This window comes from Telopea speciosissima, chromosome 5 (genome assembly GCF_018873765.1).
Source record: "Telopea speciosissima isolate NSW1024214 ecotype Mountain lineage chromosome 5, Tspe_v1, whole genome shotgun sequence".
Classification (NCBI taxonomy): Eukaryota; Viridiplantae; Streptophyta; class Magnoliopsida; order Proteales; family Proteaceae; genus Telopea; species Telopea speciosissima.
The window spans coordinates 68147507-68169221 of NC_057920.1; the positions used below are offsets into that span (position 1 = coordinate 68147507).

At 43.3% G+C, this 21715-nt stretch overlaps 1 protein-coding gene across 1 annotated transcript in view; it reads right to left on the minus strand.

Moving 5' to 3' along the window:
• Positions 1-21715, minus strand: part of LOC122663360 (ribosomal RNA small subunit methyltransferase H) — a 71756-nt gene that overhangs the window by 38244 nt on the left and 11797 nt on the right. Inside the window, exon 2 of the mRNA XM_043859037.1 lies at positions 12117-12365. Within this exon, the coding sequence (XP_043714972.1) occupies positions 12117-12365 (249 nt within the window). The remainder of the gene's footprint in view (positions 1-12116; positions 12366-21715) is intronic.

Genomic DNA, 21715 nt, shown 5'->3' on the forward strand with positions numbered 1-21715 from the left:
TCTATTGGTGGTTTGAGTATGGGTGAGCAGGAGGAGGACCGATTGGACATTGGCGTGCCCCATCTTTTGACGCACATGCCACTCCATTGGCATCGGATTATGGTGCATCACAACCTTACGGTGGATATGGATATGGATCATCATCATATGGGCGATTTAGTGGGTAGGGGACTATGACTACGTCCCAGTCCAGGGACATACTTTGGATCATCTTTTGTAGATAACATCTTTGCATACCCTAGCGGACCTAGCTACCAACCTCACCAGCCATACATGCAGCCAATGCCATCGCCTCTTGCGCCGGCGCCAACATCATATCACAGTGGATCATCTTCTTCACTGATGGATCGATTGGTAACCCTAGTTTATATCCTAGGATAGGTTACCTACAGATGTTGATGATTCCATTTACGTGACACTTGTGGATGACTACACTCGTTTCTTCTCCGATTCTATACCGTGGTCCACATATGTCCTTCAAACAGAGAGCAATGGACGTCGACTCCGAGGCATGAGTGGGATTGATCCAGGAGGTACAAAGAACTACTATTAGCATTTAGCACTTGTAATTTGTAACTTAAGTTGTGATTTCATTGATCTATGAACTTGTGAGTTGTGACTTGCGAGTTGCGAGTCTTGTGACTTACTAACTTTGACATTTAGTGTATTGCCTTTAAGGCTTTAAGCGGGTTATTGAATATTATGGAGTTTATGAGAATCATGGTACTCATCAATGTGTATTGGCTTTAACTTGATATGTGATGAAGTTAAATACTATTATTAAATATTAACTGCCTAATCTATGTGTATTTAACTATTTATACATTAGGGTCGGCAACCGTATGTCAATCAAGGGTGCAAGCCCAAAACACCACTTTGAATTCACATTTTTACAATTTTATGGTTTAAATGTGTTTATTAAGCTTAAATAAGGCTGTCCATGAAGTTTCAGGCCTAGATATGGCCAAATACCCCCCGAGATGGACCCTCGAAATATTGCAGAAAAAATGCAATATTTCGATCATATTTTACGATATTTCGGGTATCTCGGATAACTCGGTAGGCCCGAGATACCGAGATATCGCGAAATATTAAACCTTGGTCTGCAGGTGTACTGTACATAATCCCCCCCTCACGTGTAGTACACGTGGACATAACAAAGATAATGTAAAAGATAGGGCAAAAACATAATATTCCAGAATTTTCCAAGAGGTGCTAAGGGTAATGAAAAAAAAAAAAGAAATGGTAAATGAGAGAATACCATTAACTTCCAAAGGAGTTATAGGTATATGCCAAATGTATGGGATATGAAGGGAATTAGAATTGTTGAAAGGGAACGGTGTTGGAAAAAAAAGGATGGCATGGCTGCAATTTGGTGAAAATCCACTTTTAAATACAATCCAAGCCAAAGGGCAAACTGTTAATAAACCAGAATATTCAAGGATCAATTGGGTAGTCAAATAGGGGAATGTATTAAAAAGTAATGGCAGTTCCGTAAATAACCAGAATTTTGCAAGGGCCTTTTGGTAAACAAAAAGCAATGGGATGCAACAAGTAAAACAATGCCTATGGAGAGTGGCAATTTGGTAAATAACCAGAATTTTCAAAGGGTAATTGGCAAATAAAGAAGTAAGGGGACATGAACGGAATTTAGAGTATACTAAGGACAAAGGTAGATAAGAGAAGATGATAAGGGCATGAAGGGAAACTTAAAGGAATAAAATAAGACTTTACTTTAGGAATAAAGTAACTAAAAGGAAACCAACTCATAAAAGGAAACCCATTGTGAAACATTCATCGTCTTCCTCAAGCAACCACCAAACCGTGAAAACCGGATCTCAAGGGTTTCGATAACAGGGGGGAAAATCAGCCAGAAGCGATAGAAACTACGTGAACATCTGCAAACGACAAGCAGCCAACAGAACTGGAAGATCGAGATGGATCGAGACGCAGCTGGTCTTCAAATTTTTTTTTATTTTTTATTTTTTTTAATTTTCAGCAAATCGATAGCATCAATCGAAGAAAAACCAGCAACTGATTCAGTCTATACCAGAGAGAGCAGCAAGGTAACAAGGGGCTTGAATCAGCCCAAAAGGGTGGATCGAAGACCCACTGTGAACAGTATTAAGTAGTCCTCAAGAGAGGAGTAGAGCCGTATGGCAGAAAAAAAAATTGCAGCAACTCAATGGTGGTAAAACAGAGACAAACCAAGCTATATGTCTGCAACCTTCAAACGATTCAGCAAAGCGATACCCAGTTGAACCTAGCAGAACAACCAGTGGTAGAAACAGACTTGCAGAAGCAAAATAAAAAATAAACAGCGGCAGCCATAGTTGCAGAACTAATGAACCATCAGCAGTCTGGTTCGATTTAAACAACACCAACGAAAACCATCTTCTCCAACAGCATCATTCTATGTTTGTGGCTCAAAAGCAGAGCAAACGAAACGCAAACAGCAGATATATATCTGCAGCGGTAACATTGGCTGCTCACCATAACGGAGACCTTTAAACGACTCTCAAAACTGCAAACCAAGAAGAGAATCAATCACTGGTTACAACAGCTCTGATACCATGTAGAAAACCTAGGACCTGTAACCAGTAACTTTAGAGAGAAGAGAAGATGGAAGTTGTAAATACTTGAATTAATTAATTGATAGGTAAGCCCCTCTATTTATAATAGAGGAGAAATTACAAAGTGACTAAACTAGGCGATGTGGGACTAAAACCCACATAGCCGACATAAACTTAATAATAAAATTACCCCAAAAAAACCAGAATACCTCCATGGTATTCTGGATTACATATTCCAACAACTCTGCTACCCAGAAGAGGTATAAGTCTTATCACCCGCCTACATGAAAGTTATTTGTAACCATGGATGTCATTTTCCGGGAATCTGAGGCTTATGTTCCTACTCATGGCACTCTTCAGGGGGAGCCTATTAGTCAAGCAGACTTGATTGCTCTATTGGATGTGTATGTATCTACAGTGGAAGACTCATCCATAGAACTTGAGGATGGTATAACAAGGCAAGAATAGGAGCAGCCCTTGATCCAAGGGGAACAGAAGCAGCTTTTAATTCAGGGGGAGCCTGGGGAGCTTGACATACTAAAGGCATTTTCTCGAGGAACTTGGCATAAAAAAACCACCACCATGCTCCACCTCAAACGGTATTACCTATTCCAAGTTCTCCATCTGGTAAGTCTGCTTTTGATCCTAGTCTTGATTTACCAATTGCTCTTCATAAGCCTAAAAGAACTTGTACTCAGCATCCTATCTCTAATGTTGTTTCATATAATTCTCTTTCCCCTACTTTCTATGCTTTTGTTTCCTCTTTGTCCTTTGTTTCTATTCCTAACATCCTCCTGGAAAGAAACCCGTTGGTTGCAAATGGGTATTTGCTGTTAAACAGTATTATTTACCCTATTTTATTCTTGTGCTGACAGGTGCAGTGTAGGAATTGCGAATGGAAGCTAGCTGGGATGAAGCCTGTTTTTTGGTAAGTGTTCTAGACACTATACTGTGACTATGTAGGGCTCCAAAGGAGGGTAACGAGGTCCATGGGACTGGCGGTGTCTACGGTGGCTGGTTCTCAATGAATTGCTTGTTCTGGAATAGACGGGGAATCGGAAACAAGCCTACTACAAGGCGGTTGAAAGCATTGGTTACTTTGCATAAGGTTGAGATTGTGGCGGTTGCTAAGCCAAAAGGCAGCCTTCTAAGGCTCGGGTAGTGATGAAAAGGATTGGGATGGATTCGGTGCACATTACGGAGAGGATATGGGTGTTCTGGAGGAGCTCCATGAGGGTTGTTGTCGTGGAGGAGCACCGCCAGTTTGTCACTTTGGAGTGTCTGGCTACTAACGGGGTTCCTTTCCACATCTCTTTTGTTCACGGTCTTTGCTCGGCTATCGAGCGGAGAGATTTGCGAGCGGCTCTTGATCGGTTTTCTAGGACCACCCCTCTCCCCTGGTCGGTGGGTGGTGATTTTAACGCGGTGCTGTCGCCTTTGGAGAAAATTGGAGGTAGGCCGGCGTGTTCTGGGTCCCTTGATGATTTTGGTAATTTTGTGAGCGGGGCTGGCCTGCTAGATGCAGGGTATGTTGGCAATCTTTGCTCTTGGATGAATAATCAAACTGGAGTAGGACAGGTGTTGGCCAGGTTGGACCGTTTTCTGGTAAACTCGGCATGGGTTTCTGCTTTTCCAAGGTGTGAGATTTCCCATCTTAGCCGAGCCTGCTCTGATCATGCGCCGCTTTGGCTCTCTGTGTCTAACCCTGGCACCTTTGCGGCTTCGGCTTTTAATTTCCAGCAAATGTGGCTTCTTCATTCGAACTTCCAAGAGTTTGTTAGGAGCCAATGGGAGATGCCTATTGTTGGCTCGCCTCTTGTGGTGTTGTTTATGAAGCTCAAGCGCCTGCGTAGTGTGCTACGAACATAGAAATAGGAAGGTTTTTGGCAACATCCACCAGAAGGTCAGGGATGCTAAGGATGCAGTGTGCAGGGTAGAGGCGTCAAACGATCTTCAGACCAGCCAAGAGACTTTGGATTCCCTAGTGGCTGCAAGGGAAGGGTGGGTTACAGGGGGTGTTACTGCAGGAGGAAATTTTCTAGAAGCAGAAGTCAAGGGTTGAGTAGTTAAAGGAAGGGGATCGTAACACTCACTTTCTCCACACCATGCTTAAAGTCAGAAGGAAACAGAGTCGAATTCACAAAATTAAGGCGGATGGTTTGTGGATCACGGACCAGGAAGGGGTTCAAGCGGCTGCGGTATTTTTCTGACATCTTTGCTTCTTAAGGGTGCATGGTGGATGAGGATCTGCTTTCCCATATTCCAAGGGCTGTCTCGGAGGAGGATAATATTTCTTTGCTTGCGCCTCCCAACTTGGAGGAGGTAAGGGAGGCAGTTTTTGCCTGTCTTGTGACAGTGCCCCGGGTCCTGATGGCTTTTCTGGGTACTTCTTTACGGCATGCTGGGATACAGTTGGCAAAGACGTCTGGGCAGCGGTTAAAGAATTTTTTGTTGGGGGAGCACTGCCAAGAAGCTTCACTTTTGCTAACCTGGTGCTCATCCCAAAAAAGGATAACCCGGAGGTAATGGCCGACTTTTGCCCCATTAGTCTCTGTAATTTTTCCTATAAAATTGTTGCCAAGCTTGTTGTCACCAGATTGGCAGGGGTGCTTCCCTCCTTGGATGCAGAAGAGCAGGGTGCTTTTGTGCAGGGCAAGTGTACTCATGACAACATTTCCATTGCTCAAGAGGTCACCCAGGACTTGAATAGGAAGGCTAGGGGTGGAAACATGATCCTCAAGCTGTATATGGCGAAGGCGTATGACCGATTGGAGTGGAAGTTCCTCTACTTGGCTCTCGCGAAGTTTGGGTTTGCCGAGGCCTGGATTTGCATAATCAGGAAAACAATTGAGAACTGTTGGTTCTCTATAGTTATGGGGGGTAGGGCCTCGGGGTTTTTCAAATCTTCCAGAGGCCTGAGACAAGGGGATCCATTATCGCCTGCCCTGTTCATTCTGGCGGAAGAAGTTCTCAACAGTAGCCTGAAAAACCTATTCACAGAGGGGTGTGCAATGTATTTCGTGCTCCCCAGAGGATGCCTTGGTGTTTCCCATTGCTTGTTTGCGGACGACACCATCATTTTCACTAGGGGTTTGAAGGGCTCTCTGAAACAGGTGATGGGGTTTATCAGTAGGTATGAAGACTTTTCGGGACAATGGGTGAACAAGTAGAAAAGCTGTTTTGTGCTTGGCAACAAGGTTTCTGCAGCCAAGGCTCGAATGGTGGGAGCGGTTACTGGGTTTGCTAAGAAGGAGCTGCTAATATCTTACTTGGGGGCCCCGCTCCATGCTGGAAGACTGAAGATTGGTTTCTTTGATGACCTGATTGGGAAAATAAGAAGCAAGGTGGCAGGATTGAAAGGAAAGCTTCTGTCTGCTGGGGGACGCATGACACTTTTGAAACACGTGCTTACCTCCATGCCCATCCATATCCTGGCCACTCTGAAGCCGCCTAAGGCTGTCCTTTGGAGGATTTATAACATCTTTGCGGACTTCTTCTTGGGGTGTTCTGAGTGGGGAAAGCGCTAACACTGGGTTGGGTGGCAGAAGGTTTGCAGGCCTGTTGAGGAAGGGAGGCTGGGGATCAGGCTTTTGGAGGATTTTGGCCTCGCTCTTAGGCTCAAAGGGCTTTGGAGGATTTTATCTGACCAGTCTCTGTGGAGTGCTCTCTTCAGAGCCAAGTTTTTAAGAACACTCATGCTGCTTTGGCTGGGCCGTGTGAGTCTGGCTCAAAGTCTTGGAGGAGTGCACTGGCATATAAGGACTTCTTGCTGGCGAAGTCTAGATGGTTGATTGGCTCTGGTAATATTTCTTTTTGGCTTGATAACTAGGTAGGGGATGTCCATTGATTAATACTGTGGACAATCTTCTTTCTATTGACACTGACCTACGGGTCAAGGATGCGATGGATGAGGACAGGGTTTGGAAGCAGGAGTTATTGAACAAGATTAACTCTACTGCGGTACGGCAGAGTATTGTTAATGGGGATTTTGCTGTCTCTATTAAAGAAGATGTGTTGGTGTGGGCCATCTCCAGTGATGGCCGGTTTACTGCCAAGTCTGCCTGGAATGAGGTGAGGGGCAGAACGGCAGAGGTTACCTATGCTAAGTGGATTTGGAACCGATCATTGCCAACGAAGATAGGCTTTTTTACTTGGCAGCTCCTGAATGGGAGGATCCCGACTGATGCATCTTTAATGGCTGTAGGAATTCCCTTGGCCTCCAGATGTGACTGTTGTGGAAGCCCAAGGACTAAGACCACAGATCATTTCCTGTTGTCGGGTGGCACTGCAACAAAGGTTTAGGGGTTTTTCTCTCGCGTCTTCGATATTGTTGTTCCTCCGCATCAGGATGTCAGGAGCTGTATCCTCCTTTGGCATGGTTCGGCAGGTGGTAGCAGCCGTAGTGCCTATATTATTGGGCTCTTACCCTCTTTGATTGTATAGGAGCTTTGGAAGGAAAGGAATAATAGGAGACATAGAGAACGTAGACGCACTGCGGGTTCTATTATTGAGTGCATCAGGGCTTGGGTCAAAGGCCTCCCCTACCTGCCTAAGTGCCCGTCTTCCTCCAGAGATGGATTAATATTGCAGTGCGTTGGTTTGACAGCCCCTTCCCCCTTGTTGAGGCGCCCGTTCCCGGTTTATTGGTATCCCCCTTTCATATCAATAAAGCTTAATGTGGATGGAGCATGTAGGGGTAACCCAGGTGCAGGCGGAGGTGGAGGGGTTATCAGGGATCCTGAGGGCGTTGTTGTGGCAGCCTTCTCAAATTTCTATGGTGCTTGCACGAACTCGATTGTGGAGCTAAGAGCCCTGAGGGATGGGCCGAAGCTGTGCCAGGATTTGGGCTTTAGAGGGGTTGTGGTTGACTCGGATTCGGCCTCCACTGTTAGAATGGTTAACTCCAAAAGGTGCAACCTTTGGAAAGGTTGGTACTGATTCCAGGAAATTTTAGCCCTGTTTGAGTCTACTCGGCCGCTGATCTCCTTTGCTTTCAGGGAAAGTAACAGGGCGGCTGACTGGTTGGCGAATCTTGCTTGTGACTCTGGCTCTTCAGTTGTGTTCCAGGTTGGAGGCCAGCTATCAGGGGAGCTCCAGCGAATCATTCGGGAAGACAGAGCGGGTTTGCCGGTTCTGCGAAAATAGTGTATAGTGTAAAGGTTTTATGCCTTTTTTTGGGCTTGGGTACAACGGAGAGTAGAGAGTTGAGCTAGCTTGGGTCGGGGTAAGGCGGTCTGTCCCCCTCTTGTATTCTTTATTCGTTTTGAATCTTAATATAGTTCCAGGGGCTGGCCCGGGTCCCAGAGAAGGTTCGGGTTAAAAAAATAAATAAATACTATGACTATGTAGTGGTATGGGACACTACATAGTTGTTTTACATTGTTTGGAATATTACTAATACTAATGTGAGTTATTGAAATAGAAAATTCCTAATGAAATGGTATTATTGGCTGAATGGATATACATATATATATATATATATATATGGTTTGGTTTGGTTTGGTTTGGTCCGCTTTGGTATGGTTTGGTTTGGCTCGGCCCGACTTGGTTTGGCTCATATGAACCATTGGTCCGACCATGGGTTCATTTGAACCCAAAAGATGATGATGGATTGAGTTAGCCTTGGGCTGCTGCCAAGTAACAAGGAGGAGGTGTATTAGTAGAAGTAATAGGTGGCTGATAGAGCTGCCAAGTAATAAGCTGGTGGTGGCTTCTAGTAGGAGGTGGTTGTTGGAGCTGTATGATGAGAAGGAGGAGGTGGTAGTAGAAGTTTGACCAAGGAAATAGGTGGCTGGAAAAGTTAGAAGTTGGAGGTGGCTGATAAGGCTGCCTAAGTTAAGCTGGTGGTGGCTAGGAGCTTTAACTAAGAGGTTGTCTAAGTGAAGCTGGAGGTGGCTAGGTGATTGACTAAGGAAAGAATAGGGAAGAGGGAGTCCTACGTTAAAGCTGGGAGAGTTGTTTCCGGAAAAAAAGCCCAATCCTCTAGGCAAAATACCGTGCTAACAAGCGTAGCAATTCCAATACCAGTTTTGATATCCATTGTTCTTCCTGCCCTAAGTTCCTTGCTGAAAGCAGGAACTGGATAAGGGCAGCCATACTCTGAGCTCTGAGCTAGTGAGCTAACCTTCTTGGGCTGCCTATGTTGTTGTGGTGCTAAGGAAAAGAAGAAAAAGAGAAGGAGCTGGTTGTGCAGAGAAATTCTAAGGAGAAAGAGAGGGAGAACAGTGTTGCTGGAATTCTGCAGCTAAGGAAAAGAAGAGGAAAAGGAGGTTGATTAAGGAAAGAAAGAGAAGAAGAGAAGAAGGGGAAATAGGAGCAGCTTTTGAAGAATTGTTGCTAGAAGTGTGGAGCTGGTTATGTTGCTGTGGAGCTAAAGAAGAAAGGAGGGAGGTGGTGTGTTGTGTTGCATAAATTTTAAAGTTGAGTTGTTGCTGGAGGTGAGAGTAGAAGAAAGATTTGAAAGAGGAAGATAAAGAAGAATTGCTGAATCTACAATTTAAGAAAAGTAAGAGATGATAGTAGATGGTTTTAATGATTTTACTAAGTACATGTATATGTTCAGTTATTTCCTTAATTAGTTAACTGAGTGGGTGTTTTGACTCAATTGAATAGGGAAGAATATTGCTGGTTCAGAAGTTGAGAGCAGAAAACAGAGAAAGAGAAAGGAAATTGAAAGAATTAGAATTCTAAGGTAAGTGGTTCGAAGGGATATTCGTATAGACTCTTAAAAGAATTTTCAAGATTCTATAGAGAGCAAAGTAAACTTGTTTGTGTGTGTACATTCATGCATGAATAAGAGGGAATAAAATCCCCAGCTGAAACCCAACAGAACAGGGTCTGATGAACAAAGAAATATTCTGTTTCTGCCGCGGCTGATATGGAGGTCAACTGGCAGACTTGAGAGGCTGACCAGCAGACCTTGGAGATCAACCGGTAGACCCCTGAATTGAGTTTTTAAAAGGGTTGTTGCCCTAAGAACATGGTATATGATCTAATAAACCACATCAAATTGTATAAACCACTTATTGTATGTGCTCTAATCTTGTGTAGACACCTTATTGGAACTCTACCTAAAGCCTATGATTGGAAAATACGGTATAGGTGAGTTGATATACATAATCAATGGATAGTGTATATTGTGATGTAAGAATGGATTGTGTGTGATGGCCTATTTGCAATAACAGATTGAATAGTACATTTATGTATTGAGTTGTGAATGCTCATATGAATGAACTGTTATTGTATGAATAAATGCTATACATTGTGGTAATGCATGAAATGGATATGTTGTATGATGTATGTTAGCATGCAAGTTATTAATTATAGTTAATAACTATGAGTGCATGTTAAATGAATAAAAGAATGCCTCTTGAAATGCTTGTATTGCTATAAGAGGTAAGTATTGAATTGCATTTTCATGCATTAAACCTCACTTAGCAGGGGGGAGAAGGGAGATGTATACTGAGTTGTTATCTCATTGAGCAGGGGGGAGGAATGAGATACTTCCTAGAGAAAGTATGAAGATGGAAGTCATGCATTATGCATATGACACGATGTTTGATTAATAATGCATTGTTACATTGAAATTGTATCAATGAGTGTGCAATGTTCTTGGGTTGAATAGCATGATTATGTGTTGTCATCACTGGGCTGTTAGGAGTGTTAGCTCATCCTATGTTGTATATTTTATATGCAGATCAAAAGTATGAGGACAAGGGCAAGGGAATTGCCAAGGAAGAACCGTAGAAGTTTTATTTGTTTTACTTTTTGGGATCAAATGTATGCATATATACAAGGAATGTCAATGTAAAAAACCAGATAGAAGATGTTACTTACTTTGTTAAGTAGCTTTAATTTGTTGCCATCAGATCTTACTCAGTTTTGTCTGGACAGTATATAATCCTAATATAAACACGAAGTCTTCCGCTTGTATTATGCTCTGCTGTGTTATAGGTATAGATGTTAGATTCCTTTGCTTGTGTATGGTATGGTTTTACCTTGTGCGGTCCCAGCTATGTCTGGTTAGTTTGAGGTCGTTATACAATTAATTCCAATGGGCAATTTCAGAACATCATTCTAGAAGAACATCAGAGGAATCCAATATGGTCAAGGAGTAACCAGGTAAAGTCAATTGACAGATTAGTGACTCGCCATGATCTTAGGGTGGTACCTTGCCCTGAGTCTCCTCTTTTAAGGTTTTTTTTTTCAGAAAAAGGTGGGGGGGGAGAAAAGTTCTTGAATGGTGTTTCTGGACTTTATCAGATAGTCTCTATTCACTTAATTGGTTCAAGATTTGAATTGCAGTGGAGTGGTTAACATTTCCAATAACTCGTTCAGGTAGGAAGAGGTGGAAAAGCCAGTAGGAGTGACGAATTCGAGTCACTTTGAAGGCCAAAATCTGGCCAAGTTATCCATTCAAGTTGCTATGACCGAACTATCCAACCTTTCAGGCCAAGTGTTGCAGCTCCAATCCCAAGGCAAACCTGACCATATGTCTGCAACAGCTTGGCAGAACTGCATCCAACTTATGAATCTCGCCATCTATCACCTCAATGACACATTTTACAGCTCCAACTAGGGTCAGGTCACGATGCTTAAAGCGGTGGATGATCTGAGGACATGGCTGAGCAAAGGTGGGACATGCCAGCAGGCTTGCCTTGACAGCTTGGAGAATTCATCGCAGGAGCTGCAGGCCATTGTGGCACCCGAACCAGATCCTAGGAAGAAATCATCTTTCAAGTCCCAAGATCTAACCAGAGCTTTCATAGGGAAACAACAAAGGGGAAAAAAGAGGCGGGGTTAAGGGTGGGAGTGGGGTTGGCAGGGGCAAACCTAGAAATATCTCATGTTGGACTACGACTAATCTTAATAAGGCACCCCAAACATCTCTTTTCAAAGAATGGGTACCCCATATATCCTTTACTAAAAAATAGGGCACCTTGGGTGTGATTTACCCTATAAAGAATAACGAAAAACCAATCACTCTCAAGGGGTATTCAGTCCCCCGAACAAATTCTTGGCCTCACTACACCCTGGTTAGCTAATAGGTCTGCCAGATAAAAGGTCACCTTCTTTGGGTTGGCTTTGGCCTCTTGTACTCTGTTATCTATCAAAAAAATATGCCCAAGGATGTGAAATATCCATGGTCTCCCTTCAGCGCTACTAACCCATGAAATGACAATGGAGAGTCCCCTTCAACTACAATATACATAATTAGATCTATTACAGACAAATAAATCCAAGAAGGTTCGTTGTTTCATCATCAGATGAAGGAAACCAGTGGTTTCCTGCGTGTTATTGGATCTGCTAGGATTAACTCAAATGACATGGTCCCTCAGATTTGCAAACAAATCTACTTGGCATGTTCATGAGGCTGATACCTCAAACTTGATGAATAAGAAAGGCATGTACCAGTTAAGTATATCATGCCAGCTCATATCAAGGCTCCCACCAGCACTGAATCTCAAATAACTTTGAAACAAAGAAACATCATAAAGAAATGAACTTGAAACAGACATAAAAACGGCAGTTTAGAAAGGAAACCTGCATAGATGACATTCCCAAGTCCATTAAGATACCATCAACTCCATGGATCAAGAAATTCTCATCAACGTCAAAGAGAACAGATTTGATATCTTTGAAATTTTTTAAAAAGGTGTAAACATTCAAGTTTGAAGCTAAGCTGCAATCCTCATTCAAGAGAGCATGGATCTGAGAGTGAGCCTTTTCATGTGCCAGGGGGTCAACATCCAATCCAATATATAGCTGCAATTCTGAATTGGCCTGAATTATCTGTTTCTTTTTCATTATAAAGGGGGGAAACCTTATCAGATATAATGCATTAAGGGGAAGAAAAGAGAAATAAAATTCAGAACCAACAAGACATCCCTTTTATATACAACAACAGAAAAAACTAAAAGAATGGGAGAGACAAAGGAAATGGAGATCTTAAGTGGGTTCCCCGTGCAGAAGTATGTCTAATTTACACTCCATTCATCTATAAGTCCATTGAATCATTAGTACTTCATGGGAATGGACATAAAAAAGTAGAAATGTATGCCTAGAGGAACATAAAACCCATGCCTACAGTGAGGAATGGAAAGGATGGTTTTTTTTTTTGGGTGGGGGGGAGAGGTTCGGTTGTGCTTTTTTTTGTATAGCAATTTCTTCATTCAAAAGAATGGCCGTCAAGCAGAACCATATTAGTCAAGAAGAAAAGCAAAACATCAAAAAATAAATGCAGCAACCATGTGGAACACAACTACAAAAACTAAAGTCATTCTCCTTGATATGGTCCCACATAGAGCTCCCCATCAACAACACCCACTCTTGCTAGAACATCAGCAAGGGCTTTAGTAAATCTAAGACACCACTGGAATGAGATATTGCTGTGACGCCAATTTAACTGATTCTGTTTCACCATTGCATTCTATTTATAAAAAAAAAAAAAAATTATTAAGGGGTATCATTTGATATTACAATTTGTGGTTACATACTATATCAAAACTAAGAGCCATTTTCATTGATACAAGTATTAGTTACAAGGGTTGTAGGAATCCCTTTCAGTTACCAAATCATCAGGATAAGAAGTATTAGTGAATTAAGTTGAGTTGAATTGTATATTAGGCATTTACAATCTATGGATTTATCATTTGGGTTGTCAAATGGTGTTTGAGAGAAAGAATGTCTTATCTCTACAATGTAAAAGTGAAAGAGGCATGTACCTCCCCTGAAGTAAGGCTTAATTACAGATCCACCCATGAGTTACACGTACCTCCCCTGCTTTCCAAAATAATTATTAAGTAAACCCACTCCATTAGTTATTCCCGTCAGTTGTGAATGCTAACAGATTTTGAGTCATTTTATGACCAATATACCCTTGATAGAGTAGAATGACTATCTCGTACTCATAGTCTTCAACAAGATCGGAGATGTTAAAGCCTTGGGCCGCTGCTGCGTCATCTCTCGTAGGTTCCATGGCTTGGTTCCTCAGGTCTCTCATTGCGGCTCTGAATTCAGCTCCCAAGCCGAGAACTAGGGATTGTGAAGAGGAATCCCATCATCAGACTCCAAATCCTCCTTCGTCTCTTCTTTAATGGTGAAGAGGAATCGTGGAGGCCCACATTAGATTCTGCAGCATCAAGAGTTTTGAATCCATTGCATCATCTTCAAAGGGTTTCAGTAACAAATCCTTATTGGACCCAGAATGAAGGTTAAGCTGATTCTCTGTTTCATGGCCATGGGCTCCTGTAATTCTCACAGCGGTGCAAAGTTCCTGAGGGTTCAAGGCTGTGGAACTCAACAATGGTGGTTTCTTACAGCAGAACGAATAATACAACTCTCTTGCAGGGCTGTTGTAACCCTCTTCTTCCACCACAAAAAGTAGTAGAGCTCTGCAACAAGAGCTATGAGCAGACAACCGAACACCAGAATTAGACCAATTCCTAAACTGCTCAAAGGCCTCATCCTGGCTCCAGAATCACATTCCACATCTACTATATCTATTCATTCTTCAAGATTGGTTCAATATCCAAAATCCAAGCTAGGTCTGAAATTTTTTTATTTCAAAACCACCCAATTATATTCACAGACCCCACTAATCTAAATCAAGAACTTCAGAAACAATCCCATTTTCCAGAGACAAATTCAAAAGCCAAAAACAACACCAAATATCAAGTTGACAAAAATTCACAACCCAAAACCCTCTTTGCCTGAAAATAACAAAACCCAAAACCATCCACCTGTCAAAATATCTAAAAACATCTGTTCTCTCCCGTGATACCGCCAAATTGGAGACTATTGCTGGTGTCGGTTGTGGCGATGGTTCTTGTGTTGGCGGCAATGGAAACGGCAATGGGAACATACCTGAATTGTTTTATACTAACGGAGGGATGAAATTGAGAGTTGTTTGGAGCATTAGTTCTCTGATTGCAGCTTCTGCAAGGCATTACTTGCTTCAGCCGATAATTGCAGAGCATCACACCCTTGGTAGCATGATTCTCACAGATGCTGATGGGCAAGGTGTGCTGTGTATGAACAGAGAGAAATTGGAGGAGCTGAGGGTGAAGCCCTTGTCTGCTTCTACCGCTTCGAGATGAACTCTGGTGCCTGCACTCAACATGAGGCTGTGGTATTCTCCCCACTTGGAGCTACCCACTGGGGTTGTCCTTAAGGGGGCGACACTGGTTGCAATTAGGCTGACTGAGCAATCGGCAACCACAAAGAAGGAGATTTCTGATTGCTTAGGGCTTCTCCTCGGTTTGTTCTTGCTCCACAGACCAAGTAATGTTAAGAAGAACATACATCAACAGAGAACACAATCCCTACAGAGATGTAAGTTCACTCCGCCATGCCTGATATCTCTCCAGCGGCCCTGCCCGCCGGTTTTCCCCTCTCCCTTCTTCTATCCTCTCCAAACCTCTCCTCCCACTTTTCTGCTTCCCTCCCTGCCACCGGTGTTAAGACCTGGAACTCCCTCTTCAGGCCTACCATCTCCTCTGCTAGGGAAGGACACCCTCTCCACTTCATTCCCCCTTCCCTTGTTGGTGACCAATTAGTCGGCCTCTGACCGTCAAGGCTTCTTGACTTTGAAATCTCCAAATGGTCGAACTGCTTGGTAGGTCATTTCCTTGGGAGCCGACCTCCCTTTAACATTGACAAGTCATCTCTATCTAAGCAATGGTTATCCCTTGGGACCATGGATACCAACCTTCTTGAAAATGGTGTTTTTGTTTTCAATTTCTCTGATGAAGTTGATAAACTAAAAGCCCTTGAGGGTGGCCCTTAGCATGTGGGGAAAAATCCCATCTTCCTTCACCAGTGGGATCACCATTTGCAACTTAACAAGGTTGATTTCCACTCCATCCCTCTTTGGATCACGCTGCCTGGTCTTCTTCTCCACTTCTGGTGCGAAACGGATCTTAGCATTAACGGATCTATCGTCGGCAAACCCCTTTATTCCGATAAAAGAACTAAAAAGATGGATAGGTTGTCATTCGCTCGGATCTGCATCCTTGTCTCTGTTGATGCTCTCCCTCCATCCTCAGTCTCTATCTTAGATGATGAAGGCTTCACTTTCCAGTAGAAGATCCTCTTCAAAAGACTTCCGCCCCAGTGTATTGCTTGTAAGGCTTTCGGTCATGCCACCCAAGCTTGCAATCCCAAGTCCCCTAAAGCTGCTACTGCTGGGTGTAATGTCGACTCTTCTCCCAAGTATCCTGAAGCTACTGTGAGGGTAGTCGAACCTAGCTGGGTGCGAAAAAGTTCCCTTGCCGTGGTCGGAGAAGTCCTCTCAAGTACCCTAGATGCGGTGAACAGCTCTGGCTCCTCTATTCACCCTCTGCCTCCTTTTCCGGCAGCCTCTGCTCTTCGTGATCCTAGCCGGGGTCAGAGAAGAAGCCGTCAACGTAGATCTCGCCTCAAGGACCTCCCGGCATCAGGCTCTCCGCATCGTCATCCTCCATCTAGACCATTGGTCCCCCTTCCAGCTACCGCTGTTCAAAATAGATTCGCAATCCTCCAGTTGGTCGTCCTCTGTGACGGTGAAGCTTTCCCTTCCCTCAAGGAGCTGACCTCTAATCCTACTTCCCCTAGCCAAATGACCTGTCTCCATCCTCCTACTAATTCCTCCGACCCTCAGTCTATTTGTCGCCCTCTCCCCCTATGACGACCTCTCCAAAGACTCTCCCCTCGAACCTTGGGATCACCTCCTTTCTCACAAATCAGGCCAAATTGATTTTGTCCCCACATCCCTCTCTCACCCCGATTTTACCTACCCCTACTGTGGGCCCCCCTATGGATCGTTTGTCCATTCCCTCTCTGACCCGGCCCTACACTCTCCCCTCTTTGGCTAACCCAACTGGGTCTAATGGGCTAGTTCCCTCTTGCGTCTCGACCCATTGCCCTAACTCTTCCGGCCTTACCCTCCCTGGTTTAGGTCTTAACTCCAATTTTGGGTTGAACCTCGTCTCTTCTTCTTTTTCGTCGTCGTAATCCCAGCTCCCCTCCTTTTCCTAAGAAACATCCCTACATTACCTACTCTCTGCCCGACCAGGAGATGAATTCGCCTCTCAACTTGGATATCATAGATCACGCTCTCTGTTGCGAGACTAAAGACCTGGGCAAGAGGGTCTTCGTTGTGCCTGCCTTGGTCGCCTTTAGATAGCCAAGAGTTTTTTTCCCTTTTAGTGCGTTGTTTTTGTATGGGTTTTAGCCCCCTTTGTCTTATCCTTACCTTTTGGTAGGGCTTTGTGTTGGCTTGTAATTGTATGTTCCCTCCCCCCCCCCTTTTCTTCCTTTGGTATTGAATTATTTATTTATCCAAAAAAAAAATGGAAGAAAGAGGTTTAATTTAGCAAGAAGGGTAATTTGGACAACATATGATATATTCTAACGTTTTTAGTCCCAGATTAACAGAGTGGGTTTACTCAGTAATTATTTTGGAAAGCAGGGGAGGTATGCGTAAATATATAAAACTTATGCGTGGTTCTATAATTAAGCCTTACCTCATGAGAGGTATGTGTAAAATTTCCCCTTTTTTTTTTTTTGGGGGGGGGGGGGGGAAGGGGTATGGGCTCTATCTGCTTGAGTCTGTTAGAGTTTATGTAATAGGGGTACTTAGTCACTGGTTATGTTATGTTGAGTTGTAATTTTCCTTTTTATCTTTTACCTCCCTATGGAGGTATATGTAATTTCCCTTTAATGGTTAATGAACAATATAGGGGAGAGGAGTCAATTCTCTCTCCCCACAGTTCTCTCTCAACTCTTCTTCTTCTTTCTTTTTTCTTCCTCCTCTTCTCCTCCTCCTCTCTTCCCAGCTCTTACTCCTTGTTTCTTGGTTGAATCAATCCATACCTAGTTTCTAACTTGGTATCAAAGATGGTTTGAGAGTCAACCAAGCTCATCCTTTCTCAACACCTCTCTTTGGAACCCTTGAAAGGTAGAGGGTCCCAATAGAGGCTATACTATGTAAGATACTACACATATAGGCTATACTATGTAAGATACTACACATAGAAGATTTATTGAAGTCCTATTCACCAAAACAAGGTTTGAAGGCTGTAGAAGTCGATTGGAACCCTAGAAGTTCAAGACAGAGTTATCGCCAGCCTCTTCTTCTTGGTTTCGATTCTGGATCATCAAGCCACCATTTGAGCTGGGGCTAGGGTTGTTAGAATCTCCCAGGAGTGCTCTTTCAAGTCCCTAGGGACTCATTTGCTGAAGTTATGTGCTTTGGGAGCACAGCTCTTTCTTCCCCAGCTGGACAGGTACCACAACGTTTACTCTTTTGTCTCTGTTGTGCCTGAAATTCTATGTGGAGTGTTGAATGGTTACTATTTGTTGAAGATTTACAGAGTGTGGAACTTATTGGGTGTTATGGAATGAGACTATGTTGGGCGAAATGTATTTGACTTGATCTTTGTTAAAACAGTGTATTACCCGATAGGGGTATAATTGTCCTTTTCTATGTTCTTCTTCCCTTAGCTGATTCTTATTAGGAATTCCTAATTAGAATCGGCAAAGGATGCTTTCCTATTTCTAGTTTGAATCAATGTAACTCTTTTGAATATAAATAAAAGGCTTGGTGATCCATATTGATCACTCAAGCATTCAGTTCTACAGGACTTCTAACATGGTATCAGAGCCAACTCTGATCTAGGAAGAAGTTCTCTCAGTTTTTTTGGTTTTTTTTTTTCCTTCCCCTCCCACGGTTTCTGGTTTCTCCCTTCTCCACCACTCTCAGCTCCTCTCTCTCACACAGGGCAGCACCTATGAGCTGATCTAATGAAGATTTAGATGCTGCTCTCCAATTCACCTCATTGAAGACTGAAGATTACTGGTGTGGCCTACTGCCGGCAGGTTCCCTCCACCATTGGAGCTCGAGTTCTTCCCACAAACCTGAAGATCGACTTCTGTATTTTTCTGGAGATTGGTTCCAGCTATTCCTGGTACACACCTCTTCCTGTTTGAAGACTGCAGTATTGGATCAAGCCTAGACAGATTCAGCTCTGCGATTTCTCTCCAAACAGTTTTTTTTGGCCTAATTTTTTATAAAAATTAGGGCTTCTTATTGGCTCATCCAAATCAGCTCATATTTTGAGGACTTGTTCTCTACTACAAGAGGGAAACTCAACCTCAGTGTCAGCCTAGTCTGATGGCTGGAATTTCTGCAAACTCAAAACCCAGTACTCTGCTCGATTCTGGTAACTGCACTGCTAGGGTTTTTTATTTTCTCATCAGAAGTTGCTGATTTTTTGCAGACTTATTGTTCACTACAGAGGGACTTTCGATCCAAATTTGAGCCTTTTCTGACTGCTAAATTTTTGGGAATTTCAAAACCCATCTGTTATACACTCTGGACATCATGTTGGATCTTACTTCAGCTGACTCAGATGGATCCACTCGTTCGGAGTACCTTCCTTTTGCATCTCCCACTAAATTAGATGGGACTAACTACTTGATGTGGTCAAGGTCCACTTACTTCACTATTGCTGGCCATGGCTACACAGGACATCTTACAGGCAGCCTTCCCAAACCTGTTGAAGCATGTCCTGCCCTGGATCGATGGTTATCTCATGACTCTATGGTAATGTCATATCTTATCCATTCTATGCATTCTTCCACTGCACCTAGCTATCTTCTCCTAGACACTACTGCTCAGATATGGAAGGCTGCAAAGGATACGTATTCCCAGGTTGGGAATGATGCTCAGGAATGTGAATTACGAAAAAAAATTCACAATACTAAACAGAATGAGTTGATTGTCCCTCAATGCTATGTTGAACTTCGCAAGTGCTAGCAAGAACTTGACCATTACTCTGATTATCAGCCCACTACTGCTACTGATATTGCTGCATACAGGAAACATGTTGATAAAATTAGGGTTTATGATTTTTTGGCTGGCCTTAATGTTGAATACGATCCAATTAGAGTTCAGATTCTCAGCAAGGATCCTTTCCGTACTCTGGAACAGTCCTATGCATTAGTTCATATTGAAGATCGACGACGTGCAGCTATGCTCCATACTACACCTCCAGATCGATCAGTTCTACACACTGGGACTGCTTGGAATCCTCCTATTGCTGAAACTTCTAAATCTGAAAAGGCAGCCATCAAATGTGAGCATTGTGGTAAGTTGTGGCACACTAAGGCCACCTGTTGGAAGGTGCATGGTAAACCATCTGATTTTGAAGCTAAGCGTGCTGCTCGTGGGAAATCGAAAAACAAAGCCAATCTTACTGAGGCTGTCACTACTACTCCTACTACTGACACTGGACCATCCAAGGATGAACTTCAGGCTTCCCATCGTATGTTACAGGCTTCTTTTGCTTCTACTCAAGATTCGAAAACTCGGGTCTCGGTGGCATCTCAGCCAGGCCAGAAACCGAGTCGAGCCGAGATCTCGGCGAGTTGCTGCATTTTTTTTTTTTTTGGACTTGGACCCCCAACTCAGTGGGTTGTACACATATTTTGGGTCTGAAACTTGGTATCCAGCCTATTTCAGGCCATTTAAACACAATGGCATGCCCAGATTTGCCAAAAAACAAGTCCAAATATGAGTTTCACTTTGGACCATAGGTTGGTAGGCGACGAATCGTACTAAAACAACCTAATCTAAATATAATTTAGTAAAACATAGCAAATTAGCAATCAAAACATTCTAATTAGTATACATCAATCAAAACATTCAAATAAAATGTACATTACATCAATCAAAACATTCAAATAAAATGTACATTACATCAATGTTCACTTAATTTGTTACATAAAATGAGATTGAACAAGAAATTCATCCCTACATCGATCCACATAGAATTCCCATGTCATGGAATTGCTATAGTGTTGCAGATAGTGTGACACAGCTTCCATATAAGTCTTCTGATCAACATATACCAATCTCCCTATCTTAGGGCACATGGGAGGCTGTTAGTATGAGGTGTAAGATCCACTGCTACTGTCATATTGAGTTTGAGGCATGTATGGCTGGTTTAGGACTAGGAATGTGTACCCAACACCTGACCCAGAGCTTTGACTGTCATACTCAGCTGCTGACTGCCCATACTGACCATAGGCACTATAATCAGAACCGGTGCTCTGCTGGCCATAGTCATAGCCATGATCATGCTGAGATGATTGCCATGACTGATGCTCACTAGTAGCATCTATACTCATGCTTTCGAAACTTGTAAGCATGGTGTTCATACTGTTGTTGTCCTCCTCCTGAGCGTATGACTGATGTGAGTGTTTGCGACCCTTCTTTCTGTTGTATGTTTTTGGGTGGCCACTATGGTCTTGATCTTGAGTGGCATGCGTAAACTGAGACTCACCGGTGAAACGCACAGGGTCCCCCTGCGCTCCAACTTCTTGCTCGTACTGCTCGCGCATCCCCTCATGACGATCATCATAATAACCGCCACTCCGCATGCCACTAGCAGCAGCAGCCTCACCACCACCACCACCAGCATCACCATCACTAGCATCACCAATGTCATCACCACCACCATCATCATCATTAGCAGGACTTCCTACAGCAGGCTCAAAAGGTTTCGGTGACACTGCATGTGCACGCCCCTCTTGCGTCGACATATATTCATCAACATCAGTGCCGGTTACAGACGCAATGGTGGGGTCAGGCCTACCCCCAGGCTGATCCATATCAGGTGTACCACCATCCCTCACCCACTGGAATAGGGGATCCTCATCGTCATCAGAGTCCTCTTGAAAAATGTTGGACAGTTCAATGGGTTTTTTATCATTGGTCTCAATTCCTTCACATATGTGCCTCATCATTAATCTCATATTGTAGTGCACATTCACAAGCTGCTCCAGTCGTTCGCTACCCAACCTGTTCCGCCTCTTTGAATGTATCAATGAGAATGTACTCCAGTTGCGCTCACATCCGGAGGATGAACAAGTTTATAAGAGCACTCTCACTGCTACATTCCTCAAGTTGGGTGAACTTGTACCATAAAGCACCCACCAGTCGGCTGCATTACAAATATAGAATAGCAAGAATATGTACATTCTAAAGAGATAAAATTATAATTCATAAATGTAATATCATGCCACCTACCAGGGTCTGACTTTTGTTTGCCCTCCACTGCAGCTAGTCGACCGAAACTTGCTGAGGCCTCTCTGAAGTA